Consider the following 15616-nt stretch of genomic DNA (forward strand, 5'->3'; position numbering starts at 1 on the left):
CCACCAACCAGCTAATGCACTAACTCAGAAAATCCAAACCCCTCCCCCTACTTTGCATGAAACCCATGACTTAACAACATGACAACTCGTCATGGAACCTGCTCAGCAAAAAAGAGACATCGTAGAATATCTGCTCATTCATGGTTAAGTCGAAAAAAAAAAAAAAACTCTTTTTAAACACATCACATTTCACACATTAGTGTATGCTGAGAAGAGTGGCATTGAGTTACTGGATGACTGGCTCATGAATGATCGACTTTTGGTCTTTCTTTCATTTGAAGAAACTTAGAAACTGATTCTTAGGGTGCTGATACTGAGCGAAAGTCTTGGTGAAGACAATATTGGAAATAAAGCTTTAGTTTAGTTAATAGAGCATGCTTTACTTACCTCCCCACTGCTCTGCATACACCATGCCCAGCATTGTATCTTGCTAATAAGTGTTGCTATAACTTGCAATAGAAAGTACTGTAGTATTGGGTTATTTCCTGCACAGAGCCTGTTTAAGTCTATCCATGCAAAAAGATTTAATTGAGGATGATTGAGGCCGAGGTCACTGAACGCAGCGATCCATGTTGCAATATGTTTTCAGGAGAAATCTGTCTTCATCTTATCAGCCCACATTCGAGAAGGAGATACACACAGTCCAGTAGCGTACAGAATGGCAGGGATGATGCAGCTATCCGATCTATGTTGCTTGTTTTGTGTTGCCATGAACGCACCGTCTATGCATTTAGGTTCAACACACTCTTCTGTGTCTTCAGACAGACAGATCTCATGTAGGACAGGATTACAAAGGGTGCCTTTCCTGATGTGACATTTTGAGAAATCCGGTAGGCTTCATTGTTTATTTTAGATGAGGGGGGTTTGGGGCTTTTTACAGAGTGAATATCTTTCAAAAGTAGTCAGGGACACTGTGGATGTGCCATCTGAAACCTGTCTTGAGCTGTGTTGACCACTTGGATGTAAAACCTTACTTCCCTTGGAGAGAGTAAGGACAACGGAAGGGTTACCAATAATGTTCAAAACAATGATGACAAATGCTTTTTGAATCCTGCTGTTGCTTCACCATCTATCGCTTTTTATTTTGAAATCCAGTGAAAACTGATTAAGTCCTGCTTTTTGACAAATGTTATAGTTTATCCAACACACTATAGCCAACGTCAATACTTCAATAGTTTCTGAAGAACATGAGGATTTCTGTCAAAGACAAGATGTTTTTATAGAGAACTGAATTTGAAATGTAAGCTGTAACTGCACTTTTTAAGAGAACGCGAGAAAACAGGTTTGTAAAATCTCAACACGGCAAGTGCTACATCAAAATAGTAATACACATGTCCAGCACCATTTGCTTGAACCAAATAGAGCTGCAGAATCAAGCATGTATTATACCTCGCAGTGTTTCATGTTGTTTGGATCGTTCACTCATTAGCTTTGTATACCCGGAGTTAAACATGGTGGTGTTAAAACTTCATCGCAGACTTACTATAGTGATGTGCAGAGGGGCTGAGGCAAACAAGTCTGCTGAGCAACTGAACACCTCATTGTGACATTTTTAAAAATGTACATTTTACCGTTTACAGCACAAACACAATTTATTTGGAGAAACACCCCTGTGAATTAATTTCCACTAGGTCATATCAAGTTGTGCACATATTTTAGCATTCACCAAATCGAACACAACATTCTGTCGTCCAGTAGAACAGAAAAAACAGTGGTCATCATTGGCTCTGAAAATTCAAGAAAAGTTTTTCTAAACACCTAAATTCTGGATGAAAAATGTGCGTATGTGAAAGAATTGGAGGATTAAAATATGCAAATATAGAGAAATTACAGAGAGACATAAAAAGAGAAAAAAAAAAGTCAGCTGCAACTGAAAGTTTGTGCAAACTACAGTAGGTTCCATTAGATCACTATGATGAAACATCCAGCTTTTGTTTCTCCAGCTGCTTGTAGAACAGCTGTCAATTACATTTATAAAATAGACGTGAATAACAAATCAATACAAAATATTAAAATTCTATGATTTCATGGTGTATGAATTTCAACATGATGCATTTAGTGCTGGTTAAATGTCAGAATGAAGTGTTCAGCTTCACAGTTCACAGTCTTGCTTTGCCTCCATATTATCACTGGAGATAAAAATGATTACATAGGACGACAAACAGCAGCACACTGACCGGTACATCCACAATACTTCTTCTTCCTATTGTTAACATTATGCATCGCGCAGATTTGTGAATAGGCTACAGCATGTATTTACAAAGATGATGTAAATAGTAGCATGTTTTAAAGAGGAACCATAATTATATTGTGTATGTGTGTTTGTGTTCTGTGTCATTTTTGATAATAAAACAGAGTAAAAAAAACAGTATGCAATGACTGCACAGTGTATGTATTTTTGCTGAATGGGACTTGGATGTATGTCTGAATATTTCATGTCAGTGCTCACGGGCACCTTTAATGCCTGGATTTAAAGCAGGGTTGCTTTATGTATCACATGTGAAAAATCCACCCAGTTTGCCATAATACTGCATGACTCCAGTTTTCTGTCATGTTTCGTTATGTGTCCTTTGTGCAAAGTCCAGTGTAACAGAATGCTTGGGCTACAAGTCATGTAACTAGTGTTCATTTCTGCTCCCACTTGTTATGGCCTATAGTACGTCTTAGTCGCTGACCAGTAAACTGTATATATTTCAAAAAGAAAAAAAATAGAAAAGGAGAATATTTGCCAGCTCCTTTATTTTCTATCTCAGTGTACCGTAAGTGTTTCCTTCATTTACTCCTGCCAGATGGGTGTCCAGTCTTAGCTAAACAAATGTAGTGGATGACAGTGGACGACTTAATTGACTTGTAGCCCCTATTTTCCTATCAAACTGTACCTCCTCATCTTATTGTTATTCAAATAAACCTGCTCTCACATGTCTCATCAGACGTGAGCGAAGTCAGTAATTTGCATATGAAATGAACCAAACTCATAATTTTTTATTTAATTTACACAGTAGACTTTTTTATTGCTTTACTGACTTGGTTGTGTTAAATATCATTACTGCACTGTATTGATGCAGCTCCCTCATGTCGCTCCAGTCTTAGTGAATGAGGCAATCAATAATCTTATCACCTAATGAGTGAACATGCAGTTTACCTAATGGATTGCAATGGGATGAGCGGGTGATGTGTCACCTGTGCATGCTTTGAGGTATCGATGCTGTATCTATCATGACATCTCTAATGTGGGGATTTGTTTTCTCCATCTGGTTTCTTTGAGTCGGTGTCATTTATTATTAGACAAACCAACATTTACAACAACATGTATGTAAGACGAATGATCCCTCTTACCACAACAGTCCTCCCTTTACAGTATGAGGTAGCTATGTCTCTATGTTTATGTGGTTTAAAGGTGGAGACACCAGATACATTTGTTTTTCCCACCGTGTGGCGTCAACTTTAAGCTCATGTTGTTGTGAAGACACACACCTCATTTACACCCTTTTCTACAACGTCATCCTTTACTTGGTGTTATCTGACATCCTCACTCTCATCCACGTATTATCCCTATATACTTACAATCAACAGTCTCTGTTTGCTATTTTGTGTATTTGCAATAGGACCAACTGAGCCTGTGTTTGTTTGATGTTGTTCAGTTCATGAACTATATCAGTTTGTCACTTTCTCTGCAATGCAGGCAACAAAATCCCTGTCTTCCTGGGTCTCACCAGCTGTCTCCAGCACAGACCAGACCCATTCAGTGCAGAACAACATTCGCAATGCAATACTGCCAACCTGCTGCTTCAGTAATGGCTCCCCTTTAGTCACAGTCCTCCTATGTGAACATAGCCATGGTACAGAACATCCAAAGAGATGATCGTCATCCTGCTCGTTCATCCACCCACTTACCGAGCAACATAGACAAGGGAACTGCTTGAACTCGATTCTCGTTTTTTTGTCTTGTTGTAGAGGTGTGTCGATAGTTGTGCCTTTTGTGAACTGCATGATTTATTTCCTCACAAAAATCCCTGTTTTCCAGCAAAAGAGGAAAGAAAAAGACCAAAAAACATGTACTCATATATCACTCTGTGTAGAAGTGAAGTGCTCAAGGGAACTAAAATATGGGATGTGGTCAGGACATATTTGTGTGTTGTCAAAATGTAATCATAGGAAATAAAGGCATTTTAAGTAGCCTCGTCCTGTGTGGTGTGTAAACAGAGTCAGAGGATGCGTTTCCACTTACGGTCAGTGGGTGGCATCATACGCAGCCTGTGACAAAACTCATCATCATGAATCCATTTAGTGCATCTTTTAAAAAGCAATGTCCAAACACACAGTTGAGAGTAATTTCAGTGCTTCACATTATTCTTGTTATAAATATAATCTAAATTAAATATGAACAGAATTGAAAATGATATCTGGGTCTGGCTGTGGTCCCATGAATGGGACATTATAAATGGGACTCATTACCTCTGAATGTGAAGATGAATCATAGCCAGAGTGGCGTTTCTAAAGCATTCGTCCCAGAAAACCTTCAACACACTTCAGTCTTTGTCATACTGAAACTAACATGTTTTCATTTCAATGGGAAGCTTGTACCACTGGGCTGAATGAACATATAGGTTCAGCCTCTATTTGTGGCTCTTCATCTGCAGATGTTTGCCTAGTTGTCATGGAAATACATTCTTTTTTCATCTTCTAGCACTTCTCATTCACATCAGTTAAACCTTAAAAGCTGAGCCTCAAATTCCAGTGATATGGATCATGTCATAGGACTGAAAGCTCCTGAAGAGCCACAAAAATGCCCCTGAGGTGAGATTGTTCTTCATCATTCCTAAAGCCAGTGATGATGAGCTGATAACAGATTGACTGATTGATATTTTACATACAAAGCGATTATATTTTGCTCTAGTGTTGACAGTTATGAGGCATTTTCTATGTCTGCGATCACATTTCATGCAGCTGATTGTTTTCATATTGCAGGTTAAGAGGAGAGGCTCCTCGTCTATGACATCATACTTCAAGGTAAAGCTCTTAAATCAAAAATGACACTCCCACATTTCTGTAAAGTGTAGCTCATCCATCATCCGCCGTCACCTCTGATACATAGCTCAGAGCCGGGTTTCATGGTCTGCATATGGAAGAGACCAAATATTGCAGTTTCCATGGCGATGTCGCTGTGGCCAAACCTGCAATATTTTATCCATTTGTGCATTCAGGGATATTCCTGATATGATTGTGCAGTTTTAAAAATGGCTTCCGAGAGTATAAATGAAATAAACACAAGAACTGGACATGCCGGCATTGATCTATATATATATTGAAATATTTAAAGAATATACAGTATAAAATTTAATATATTGTATTTTCTGTCTGGAAATGTGTCACTTCTTTAGATAAATTACATTTGACACCTGATGTGAAGCTTGTCCTTGGCTCTGCTCATGTCAGTCACTCAACACACAGTGGAAAAGCAGCCTGTCTTAACACAACGAAACAAAAACAAAATAATGGACTCAAGTTGAACTCTAAGAATGACTGATTACTATATACATACATTTTTTCTCAGGACAGGATGAATATATATTAAAAAAGACACATACACAGTGTACAGAGATAAAAAATATGGCTTCAGGTATCCGTTTCTCCGCCCTGTGTCCTCTCTCACTTGGATAATTTGGTGATGACACGGATTAAAGCTCCATTTTCATCCTTCAGTCTCTGGTTCTCCATCTTAAGATCTGTTTTAACCTGCAGAGAGAGAACACGAGAAAACTGAGGTGGACAAAGGGGAAAATGATCTTCCAGTCCAAGTTGTTGGCTGTCCTGAGAAGAACAAGTATTTTGAACAAGTATAATATCATTTTTATCATATGATAACCAGACAAATAATGTAACATGTTTCCATTATTTATATTTTGGGTGAATTCATAGTTTAGATGTGGTTCAGGTACTGAGGGTTCATGGGTAATATTTCTTCTTCTCATGCATGAAGTTTTGATTTCTGGCAATAGCAGCAACTTTACACAATCAATTGTGTAAAGTTGCTGCCTCGGGATAAGTTAGTTACACTACTGTTTCACAAACAACGCCGGTAATATTAGTATACACTGAGAGATAGTAAGAGGAGACAGTTTACATGTACTTGCTTCATCTATCAAGATGTGAAGTTGATTAGTGCAGTTTGAAAGCTTTAAATTGGACATACTGCAGTTACTGCTGTAAGTATTGCAGACTAGTTATGAACATGTTTCCTCATCTACAAATGAAAGCCTATACATTTTCTTCCCCTTCCAGATAATCTCAAAGACTTTTCAAAAGGGAACCAGGAGAGCAGCGATGAATGGAGCTATTTCACTTTTATGACTTCTGTCTCTGCTGGTGACTCGTCCAGGGAGGAAATTTACTTTGTAATTATTTGTTTACCTTTATAAGGAAGTCCCATTGAGATCAGACATCTCTTTTGCAAGGGAGGCCAAGGCCAAGACCAAGCCATATAAAATCACCACGTACAAGATACACAATAAACAACAAAACAATATGATCAGCTACTCAGTCACTGTGGTCACTCCAGAAGAACAATGACTATGATTGTCTGAAAATCATAAATGGATAATGTTTTTAGTTTATCATTGAGCCAGGTCTCTGTTTTAGATCAGCTGAGATAACGACACACCTGAGACATTTTCATATGAAAATGTGGTGTCAAATTTAAATCCACATCCTATTGTAATAAGATCTTATTATTATTTTTTTATTAATATCTTTTTTTTTTTTTAGTTTTTAGTAAATGAGCTCTGTTCCTGCTGGGGCCCTGAGAGGTGATTAATCTGATCCAGATGGGCAATTTGTTATAATAAAACAAATACAATGGCTTACAGTATACACACACGCACACATACAATTATTTACACTCAGATTCACTGACACACAGACACAATTGGATCAGACTTGCTCATTTAAACACGCATAACAGAGCTCCTCTGTTTTCAAAGGTCTATTTTCAGACCATGTTTGTTCAGACCTCTCGTTCACAGATAACAAGAGCTTTTTGTTTGCGACCTCTTGGGCATAACACAGCAGACATTTGTGGTTGTTGGACTGCAGATGAATACTGATGGCTCGCTCGCCACAGCGTCAGAGTGCTCACACATTCCTCAGCCAGCAGAGCATAATGGTGACAAATGATGTCACCCAGAACCACTGTAACCAGAGCAGCTAACACCGTGGCACCAGGTCCCACAGACACTGTGAACTGATTAGATGTTATCGTTTTTTTCTCCCTTCAAATCAAATGATCAGAACTTTCTTACGATTACGATCTTACGATTTTCAGTTGAAGTGAAAGTATAAAAAAACTGTACCTTCAGCTGTTCCTCCATATCTGTTATCTTCTTTTTGAGACTCAAGCTTTCCTGTGAAGAAACATATTCAACAAAGATAATCAAGACAATTTAACTGACATCATTTTGCCACCAGGACTGCAACAGTGCATCTTTAGCGTCACTACAATGTTGGGTTCATACCTTTTTTTCTGTCTCGAGCATGTTGGAGCCACAATCTCCTGGCCTCCCCTTCTGCAGCAATGAAAGGTTGTTATAAAAAAGACTATAGCACAACGCGTTGAAGCTGTGTCAATATGGGTCTCACAAGTGTCTGATACAAAACATCCAATATACCCACAGTCACACACACACACACAGAATCTATTATTAGTTGGGAAATGATTCCCCAAATTCAAAACCTGAGGCCTGACAGCAATAACACTGCAGCTTCCTTGTATAACCGCCATCTTTCATGTCACATTTCTCTCAGATAGCATTATTGCCAGGTGTCTCACACGATTATATGTGAAAGACATTTGCGCATGTAATGATGAGAAAAAACAGATTGATATGCCGAAACTTTGAGTAACTTTTTCATTTCCCTGCTTAGAAAACTTCTCCTTCACTTCATAAACACACATGAGTCTGGACTGGGCACAGGACTCTTGACAAGAATGTGTGTGGTACTGTACCTGGGCTCTCTGCAGCTGGTCCTGAATCATGACCAGTTCCTGTTTACTGGTTTCCAGCCTGGACTTGAGCCTTTGATTGGTGGCCAGTGCCTTCTCATACATCTACAAAATATGCACACACTGGTTAGGATTAGCAAAGCACTGTTTTTCTTTTTCTTTTTCTTTTTTGTTTCATGTTTATCGGACCAATTTGTACCAAATTTTGTACAGACCGTTGGGATGATCTGTGGAACTCCAAACTTGTGTTGTAAATCTAGGGTCAATCAAAGTATTTTTCTAAAAAAAAATATGCAACATGCAGTAGCCTACGCCTACCACTGTGTAACACAGAACTGGGAAATGTTATGCTGGCAGCTTCATATGACTGCATTAGTGAGATACTAAATATTCAATGATAAAAACAGAATTCACTACTGAATAGAACAGAAACTAACAACTGATTATTGGACTTAGTGCTTTAGCAGATATTTTTAACACATTTATTTTCACTGGACTTAACCATCCTGTGATGTAGCCTATGTCTTTTATCAACTCTGTAAGGCCCCATGATGAGGGGCCCTCACTGAAAAACACTGGTTGGACAAAGTCAATGCTCTTACAGTAAGTTGTTATGTTCTGTTTCTTTTTTCTTAGCACCTGAAATCAACAATAGTCAGTAGATATGAAGGACATTTGAGCTGCATCACCTGCCTTTTTATAGTCATTGTTTACTGTCTCTTCTTCTGCCTTTTTCCTCGCAGACAATCTGTTCTCCCTCCGCAAGAAGTACGACTCAGCGTGGTTTGTTGCTTTGTCATTGGAAACATCAGGCGAGCCAGAGGAGCTTAACCTGAGAGTACGAGAGAGGTAGGCAACTAAGTTTAGCTCTGTTACAGATAATTTATTAGTCTTGTGAATTAAATCAGATGAAGCCTACCTGGACAGTCTCTCGTGCTGAAAGAGAGGAGACATGTTTTAGAACTGGCTGTTATCTGACCCAAAAATACAAATAAATGCAAATTAACAGTGACAGCATCAAGTTTTGTGAGGATATCCCTGATTAACTTAATCAAGGTTTCAACTGAAGTTAACCCCAATTAAAACCTTACATGGCATAAACAAGCCATTGGCCCCCATCTTGACCTTATCCTCTGCTTCAGGACGAGCTCATTACAGCATTAACGTTGACATCACACAGCTTGACTTCATTTGTTTGACAGGCTATTTGCTCCTGATGTGGGATTTATTAAGTACAACAAGGAATAAAATCCACAAATGTGGTTGTTTTTGTGTGTGCGTGTGTGTGATATTGAACATTTCCTTTGCGTAATATCATAAACAAACAGCTATGTCCTCCACACAAGACATATTTCATTACGTGCGCAATGTAAGCGAGTACATTCATCATCAACTTGAAAGTAAGTATTACGTAACAAAAATATCTTGTGTGTGTTAGTGATACTTTATGAAAGAGGTTTTCTTAAATTTTCCTCAGTTTTCCAAGAAAAGGTTTATGGCCGTCTGAGACAGCAGGTCAAGTTAAAGAAGGAGAGAGGAAATGATCCCTTAAATAAACTGACAAGCACAGATAACTAAACACATCCAAAAAAGGTAATAGCTCTGGCAGTGGCATTTGGTATTTGTTCATTATTGCCTTTTAAAGATGAAGGGGTTATAGAGTCTGTGTGCTGACAGATGTTCAAGCATCATTTCAAGTCTTTAAACTCCACTGCTTAAAACCTGATTAAAGAGACAGGCTTCCTGAGGAGCAACAGCATTGGTTGTTTCAATGAGTGCCCCAAAACCTCAGGTTATTGCATTATGATGATTGACAACAAAAGTGAACTTTTGTTTCTAAACCCAGCAAAACCTTAATTGTATGTAATTGTAAAGCTGACTTATTTTGATTTGTGTTGGTTATGTTGGCTATAGTCCTCACTGCAGGCGGCCCCAGTTCGAATCCCGCATCTAGCCATCCTATCCTGCGTGTCGACCCCCCCCCCCCCCCCCCCCCCATTTCCTGTCTCTCTCAATTCTCCTGTCCATTAAAGGCGAAAAAGCCCCCCAAAATATACAAAAAAAAACATGGCGTCCTGCTGAGAAGAGCAACAGATCAAATGTTGCTATAAAGAGGGCTAAAATTGATTTTTAATTTATCTGGAGATGATTTGGAAAATTGGAAGGAATTCCCATCAAAAGCACACAACTACTAAAAGTACATTAAAGCCACAGTCAGGGGCGGAGTGGGGCACCAAAATCTACCGGGAAAAATCTGACTGCACTGGCCCACCATCAGCCCAAAGCGCACACACGCACGCACGCACGCACACACGCACACGCACACACACACACACGCACCATTTACATATTTCTGTGCCGCTCAAACAGAGCTGGGACAATAAGACGGCCTTATGTCACATTCCATATGGCAAAGTCTATGGGTGCCAGAAGCAAAAAAAAAAAAAAAAAAAGTGGGTGAAACAACTTAATCTGTCTGGTTTGGGCAAGGGCTAGCCTAGAAATCTAGACGCGCCCTAGCGGCAGCAAATATATTTGCTCCGCAGGTGGGTCAAGAAACGAGCCATAGGAACTTTTTGAGTCTCGAACACCGTTTGTGTTGACCAATCACAGCGCTCTACTTCTGGGAGGACACCCAGTCCCATAGGCGAGAACACTGCTGCTGACCAACATTACATCCAGTCAGGTTTACTCCTTTATTTCCCCTCCCTACTCTGCTCTGCGAATCGATTTTACCAAAGACGGTTTATAAACCATCCATTTATTGAATATCTTTGATTTTACTAACAGCGCGCTGCAAACGCCACGGTTTCGGGTTCCGACCGGTTCCGACTCTCAGGTGGTTAAAATCCAGAAGTAACGGTACCGGCCCACTTACTGTAGCACGGACTGTGTTGTTAAATTAATGTAACTTATGAATAACGTGACACACGGGCAGAACAGATAAGCTTTGCTGTTTGGCTTCCGTGAGTCGTTCTATTTTTAGCCGTAGCCGCTATTTAATGATAACTTTCTCAGTGATAGGCTAGCGCGTTTCCCATTTCCCATGAGGCTTGTTAATTTAAGAACAAACAAACAAATAAAATTTCTGGTTATTTTATATTTGTGGTCATGAAAGTTCTGAAACATCTGAACAAAAAGAATTAGATAAAGATAGGAGGCTAAACAAAAATCATTTGATAGGCTGGATTGATGAGAGTCTGCGTCACTATCGCAACCATGAGTGAGATGTAGAGAGACAAGAAGTGATATAAATAATGGTTGAACTTAACATGTGAAGTAATCTAAGGAAACCTTGGAGATTTTCATGAGAACATGAATAATTTACATTACCCTCAACTTAATGAGGGTGACCATAAAGGCCACACAGCTGCGCAATCCGCAGAATAATCATCACCAGTTCGCTCTTACGAGCTTACTGGCTCACCGGGAAACTTCCTGGTAGTGCCGATCATAGATATATGTTCCCGATAGCCGCTCTGCACCTTGCCACAGTCAAAACGTATTTCTTATCCATTTGTATGGTGAATTGGTGTAAGACAATCAACTGTTTCAACACTTTGTTCCAGGTTCACGTGATCTAAATGAACCCGACTTAAAGTTTATGCGTCACAAACCTGTGATTCAGCACCATCATCTAAGTGAGTGGACACTCATTACGGCACAAATGTTGACACCACAGAGGTTGACTTCATCATTTGTTTGACAGGCTGTCTGGTCGTGATGTGAATGTAACCCTCTCAAATAAACATCTTGAGTATATACACACCAAAGTGCACCAAGTGATTTTTAGCCATGTTATAGCAGAGTGGCTCGAGCCTCTAGATGGAAATGTCAGCCTGACGGACAATCGGTCCACAGATAAAACATCCTAACAAGCTCTGAATGGAGTGCCATTAAATCTGGTACAAACACCAGACTGACTTTACATTTTCATCTGGTGTCATTATCAGAAAACAGAAATTATATGTGTGTACTTTAATGACCTGTGAGAGTAAATGGCACTCCCATCAGCCTCTTCTGTATTTCATTATTTGGTGAATTCTACTACTGATGGTGGACACACACTAATTATTATTCCCATCCCTGAATGTGTTCAATACATCAATTATAAGACAAGCTACTACATGATTTAAAAGTTATTACCACCATCACTGCTAACAATCAATATGTAGTGTAAAAGGTGTAGCTTGCACTCAATTACTTATAGGCCTATATGGTATGCAATTACTGCTATGCAACCTTTAGTATTGTACTCTACAATTCAAGACATGAAGAGAGACTATCATTTAAAACAATAGCACAAAATGTGGCCGGTGACCAGTGTTTGAACAACAGGTCCAACATAATCATGGAGACGCCAAATGGATTCTAGTAAAGAAGAATCTGGGCTTTAAGTTACAGCCACTATGTGTAAACACAGTGATATGTCTCTGCTCAGACATTTACAAGATCTCTGGAGCTTCACCAGACTCTGATGTCAGCTCCTTTAAAGCTCTCTCTGGACACTTGGATATGCTTAGTAAACGGTCATTAATGATATACAGTGCACAGACTTGGAAAAAGCTCTGGTTTAGATTAAGAGACATCACATATAAACAGATGCTGACGGTGAAGTGAGTCTTTGTGACTGTGTCCAATGTATGTGAGTGTCTCCGTCACTAAGCTGTCCTCCAGTCTCTCCAGATCCCACGGGGGGAACTTCTTGTCGGCAAACCAGCTATTCCCAAGTGGAAAATGTGAGCTTCCCGTAGGACTAGCGGAGAGATAAACATCCATAAATACTGCGTCTTAGTTCCCACAAGCCAGTCCTGAGCGCTCTATCCCTCCTCCTCTCTGTTCTATGTCATCCTGTCTTTCACCCCACTGCTTTCTTTCTCTCACTCTCTTCTCTTCCTCTCTTCCTGTCTCCCTCTTTCTCTCACACACTGACGTCCTCCATGTCTCTCCATTTATCTTTCCCGAGCGGATTCTTAGTTTACATAAACAGATAAGGCTCTCTGCTCATTATGACTTTGCCTTGGTTTCATTTTCAAGTTTTGTTCCTTTTTGTTCACGCATATCAACACACAGTTTTTGTCTCACAGCCTGAGTGAGTTACCAGAGGCCTTTGGAGGCATATCAAAATGTCAGAGGACATTAAAAGAACTTAATATTTCCTGGGTTGTCTGTTACCTGGGGCCCTTTAAAAATCATCATCTAACCCCAAAACATGTGTATTTAGTTTAACGATGGAGAAAAGTCTGTATCATTCAGAACAGCATGATATGGCAGATGAATAATTTAATGATAAAATCTACTACTAATATAATACCACACCACTGATTGTCCAGTAACCACTCTAAAGTGGATTATAAAAAGATATACACAGTAGCTCATGAAATCTCATGAAATTATTGTCACCATGTGATTTATTCTTGATAAAGTGTATACAGTATCTTCTAAAAACTTTATTGATCACTCCCTTCCAAGCATATCACTGTGAAAATAAAGCCATAATTATTAACCTTTACAATAGGAATATAAAGAGGAATGTTAGGAATTATTCCTCACATTGTGGATATAAACCATATACTGAGAACAAGAGTCAGCAGAAGTAATTTATAACATCACATCCTTTTCTTCTCATGGCCAAATCATATAAATAAAAATAAAGAAAACTTTGAATTGCATTACCTCTCAAGGCTGTTTGGCAAAGCACACAAACATGCAGAAATACCTCTGTGGCTTGTTACAGAGACATTTGTTTGACAGTGAAGGAACTTTAATGTTGTTTGCATTCTGTCAGCTGTGGCATTTCCTCCCTCTAAACAGGCAGTGGAAAGACTGAAGACAGTCAGGCCTTACCCTCAGGCTCTTGCCGGTGGCAGTGGAAGAAACTGGAGAGGCGTCAGAGAGCGTCTTTCTGATGCGTAGCTGATCTTTGCTTTGAGAAAGTAGAGATGACATCGCTCCTGAGTGTCTGTAAGACACCACATGCAGCTGCAGTCTCCAAAAGTACTGAACTTCCAAAGATACTGTAAGTCAAACACAAAGAAACTCCAAGTAAGGTGCCGGTGAACACGTTTATCATCCACTGATGTCAGAAGCAGAAGTGGCTGTTTTCTTAGTCAAAGTGAACGGCTCAACTGTGATCTTCATGTGATGGTGAGACATTGCATATCTGATGAGAGTGGAAGAACAGCACAAGTGTGAGAGCTGTGGAGGAGGCGGTGGGCCTGACCGGGGAGGAGGCGGGCTGTAGTGTGTGTGTGTGTGTGTGTGTGTGTGTGTGTGTGTGTGTGTGTGTGTGTGGACAGTGGACACAAGGATTTGACAGCAGTATTGTTCACAGGGGCTCTGAAGGGATACAGCCATTTCAGTAAAAACAGAAAAAGTAAAGCATCACTAGTCAAATAAAAAAAGTTTTAACAATATTTATGTATTTAATTTTCTCTTTGTAATGCACAGAGAAGTATGTACTGTAGATTACTTTAAATGTTGCACCCTATGACTTATTACAGTCTTTTTTTAAGATATGGGAAATGCAAAAGTCTCAATTAAAACATGTGACAGCATGAAAGCAGAAGTGACTTTAAAAATATATGCGGTAGTTAGGCCCATGCGGGTTTGTGTTAGTGTGAGATAAATATGGTCAGGTGTATAAATACTGGTCGGGTTAAGGCTTGGGGTTAAGAGCTGTGGTTTGAGATCTGTTGAATTTATTGAAGCTGGGAGCTGCTTGTGTTGATATTTAAGAGCTTATACCTCTCTGAACATGTTGCATGACACAGTTGCAGGTTGAAACAGGTCATTTGTTTGCAATTTATTCCCCTAAAAAGGGAATCTAATGAGAGGAATGCACTTTCTGTGGTTTACTTGTGTTGCTAAATCTTACGGAAAGAGACAAATATAGTTGGTTAAAAGTCTAAATGTTTGAAACTTCACAAGTGTCAGTGGACTCAGGTGCATCATTTTATGCCTCTTTTTTTTCTCCCAGTTTGCCTAATTGTTTCCACTGTGCTGGCTGTCAGACCATGTCTCCTGTGTGCAGCCCCTGATCAGCTGCAGTCTGAACTCTCTGATTAAAATAATTTCATTACTTTCTATTCCAATGATACATAAGGTGTACAGGTGTTCTTCCACTCGATTTTTAGCAGAAAATATATTTTTTCCTGGTGGACAGGCATTCATTTTGATCCAAACATGTTGCTACAGTGCAGTAAACTGCCATGGGCTCTTTGTTATGCACCTGTTGTTTTAGCCTAACCACACCTGTCGGCTCTCTTACTTTGGCTCCCTCAACCATACTTTCTACCTGGTGTGGCCTCTTGTTTCCATCTGGCACGTCAAGGCCTGGCTTACTCGTTTTGTCCTGAGAATTTAATGTACCGTAATTACTCTAACCCTCAAATTAAGTTCAGTTGCCAGACTAAATTGTTTTAACTCCATTCACACAGCGCACTGTCTTTTAAAAGCAGCCTGGCCACCCAAGAGTCAGGTCACTTCATGAAAGACACGTGCTTGTAGCTGCTTTTAAAACAGTATCACTTCAAACAGGAAGTCACAGAGGAGCAACTGTTTGCTCAACATGACATGAGGCTTGTGTATGAAGGTGGTTATAATGTACTTCTAACA

At 39.5% G+C, this 15616-nt stretch overlaps 1 protein-coding gene across 2 annotated transcripts; it reads right to left on the minus strand.

Moving 5' to 3' along the window:
• Positions 1–5364: 5364 nt before the first annotated feature.
• Positions 5365–14169, minus strand: LOC310985988 (protein phosphatase 1 regulatory subunit 12B-like). 2 transcript variants are annotated; one of them, XM_083971676.1, is made up of 7 exons: positions 13847–14169; positions 8919–8935; positions 8693–8831; positions 8003–8104; positions 7512–7559; positions 7350–7400; positions 5365–5736 (listed from the first exon to the last, which is right to left on the minus strand). In XM_083971676.1, the coding sequence occupies exons 1-7, from the start codon at positions 13946–13948 to the stop codon at positions 5650–5652; spliced, it is 546 nt and encodes a 181-aa protein (XP_083827802.1). In that variant the 5' UTR covers positions 13949–14169; the 3' UTR covers positions 5365–5649. The 2 variants fall into 2 exon arrangements, with proteins under 2 accessions (XP_083827802.1, XP_083827801.1); XM_083971675.1 differs by having other exon boundaries at positions 7512–7562.
• Between the last annotated feature and the right edge of the window lie 1447 nt (positions 14170–15616).

The sequence above is a fragment of the Trachurus trachurus genome (genome assembly GCF_905171665.1).
Source record: "Trachurus trachurus genome assembly, chromosome: 5".
Taxonomy (NCBI): Eukaryota; Metazoa; Chordata; class Actinopteri; order Carangiformes; family Carangidae; genus Trachurus; species Trachurus trachurus.

What these genes read in the sequence shown, in the direction of transcription:
- LOC310985988 (XM_083971675.1), bottom strand. Translation starts at nt 13,948, where the DNA reads ATGTCATCTCTACTTTCTCAAAGCAAAGATCAGCTACGCATCAGAAAG. An exon ending in TAAACAATGACTATAAAAAG is followed by an intron (nt 8,105 to 8,692) that starts GCAGGTGATGCA and finishes CATATTTTGTAG; the next exon opens with ATGTATGAGAAGGCACTGGC. An exon ending in TGCTCGAGACAGAAAAAAAG is followed by an intron (nt 7,401 to 7,511) that starts GTATGAACCCAA and finishes GTTTCTTCACAG; the next exon opens with GAAAGCTTGAGTCTCAAAAA.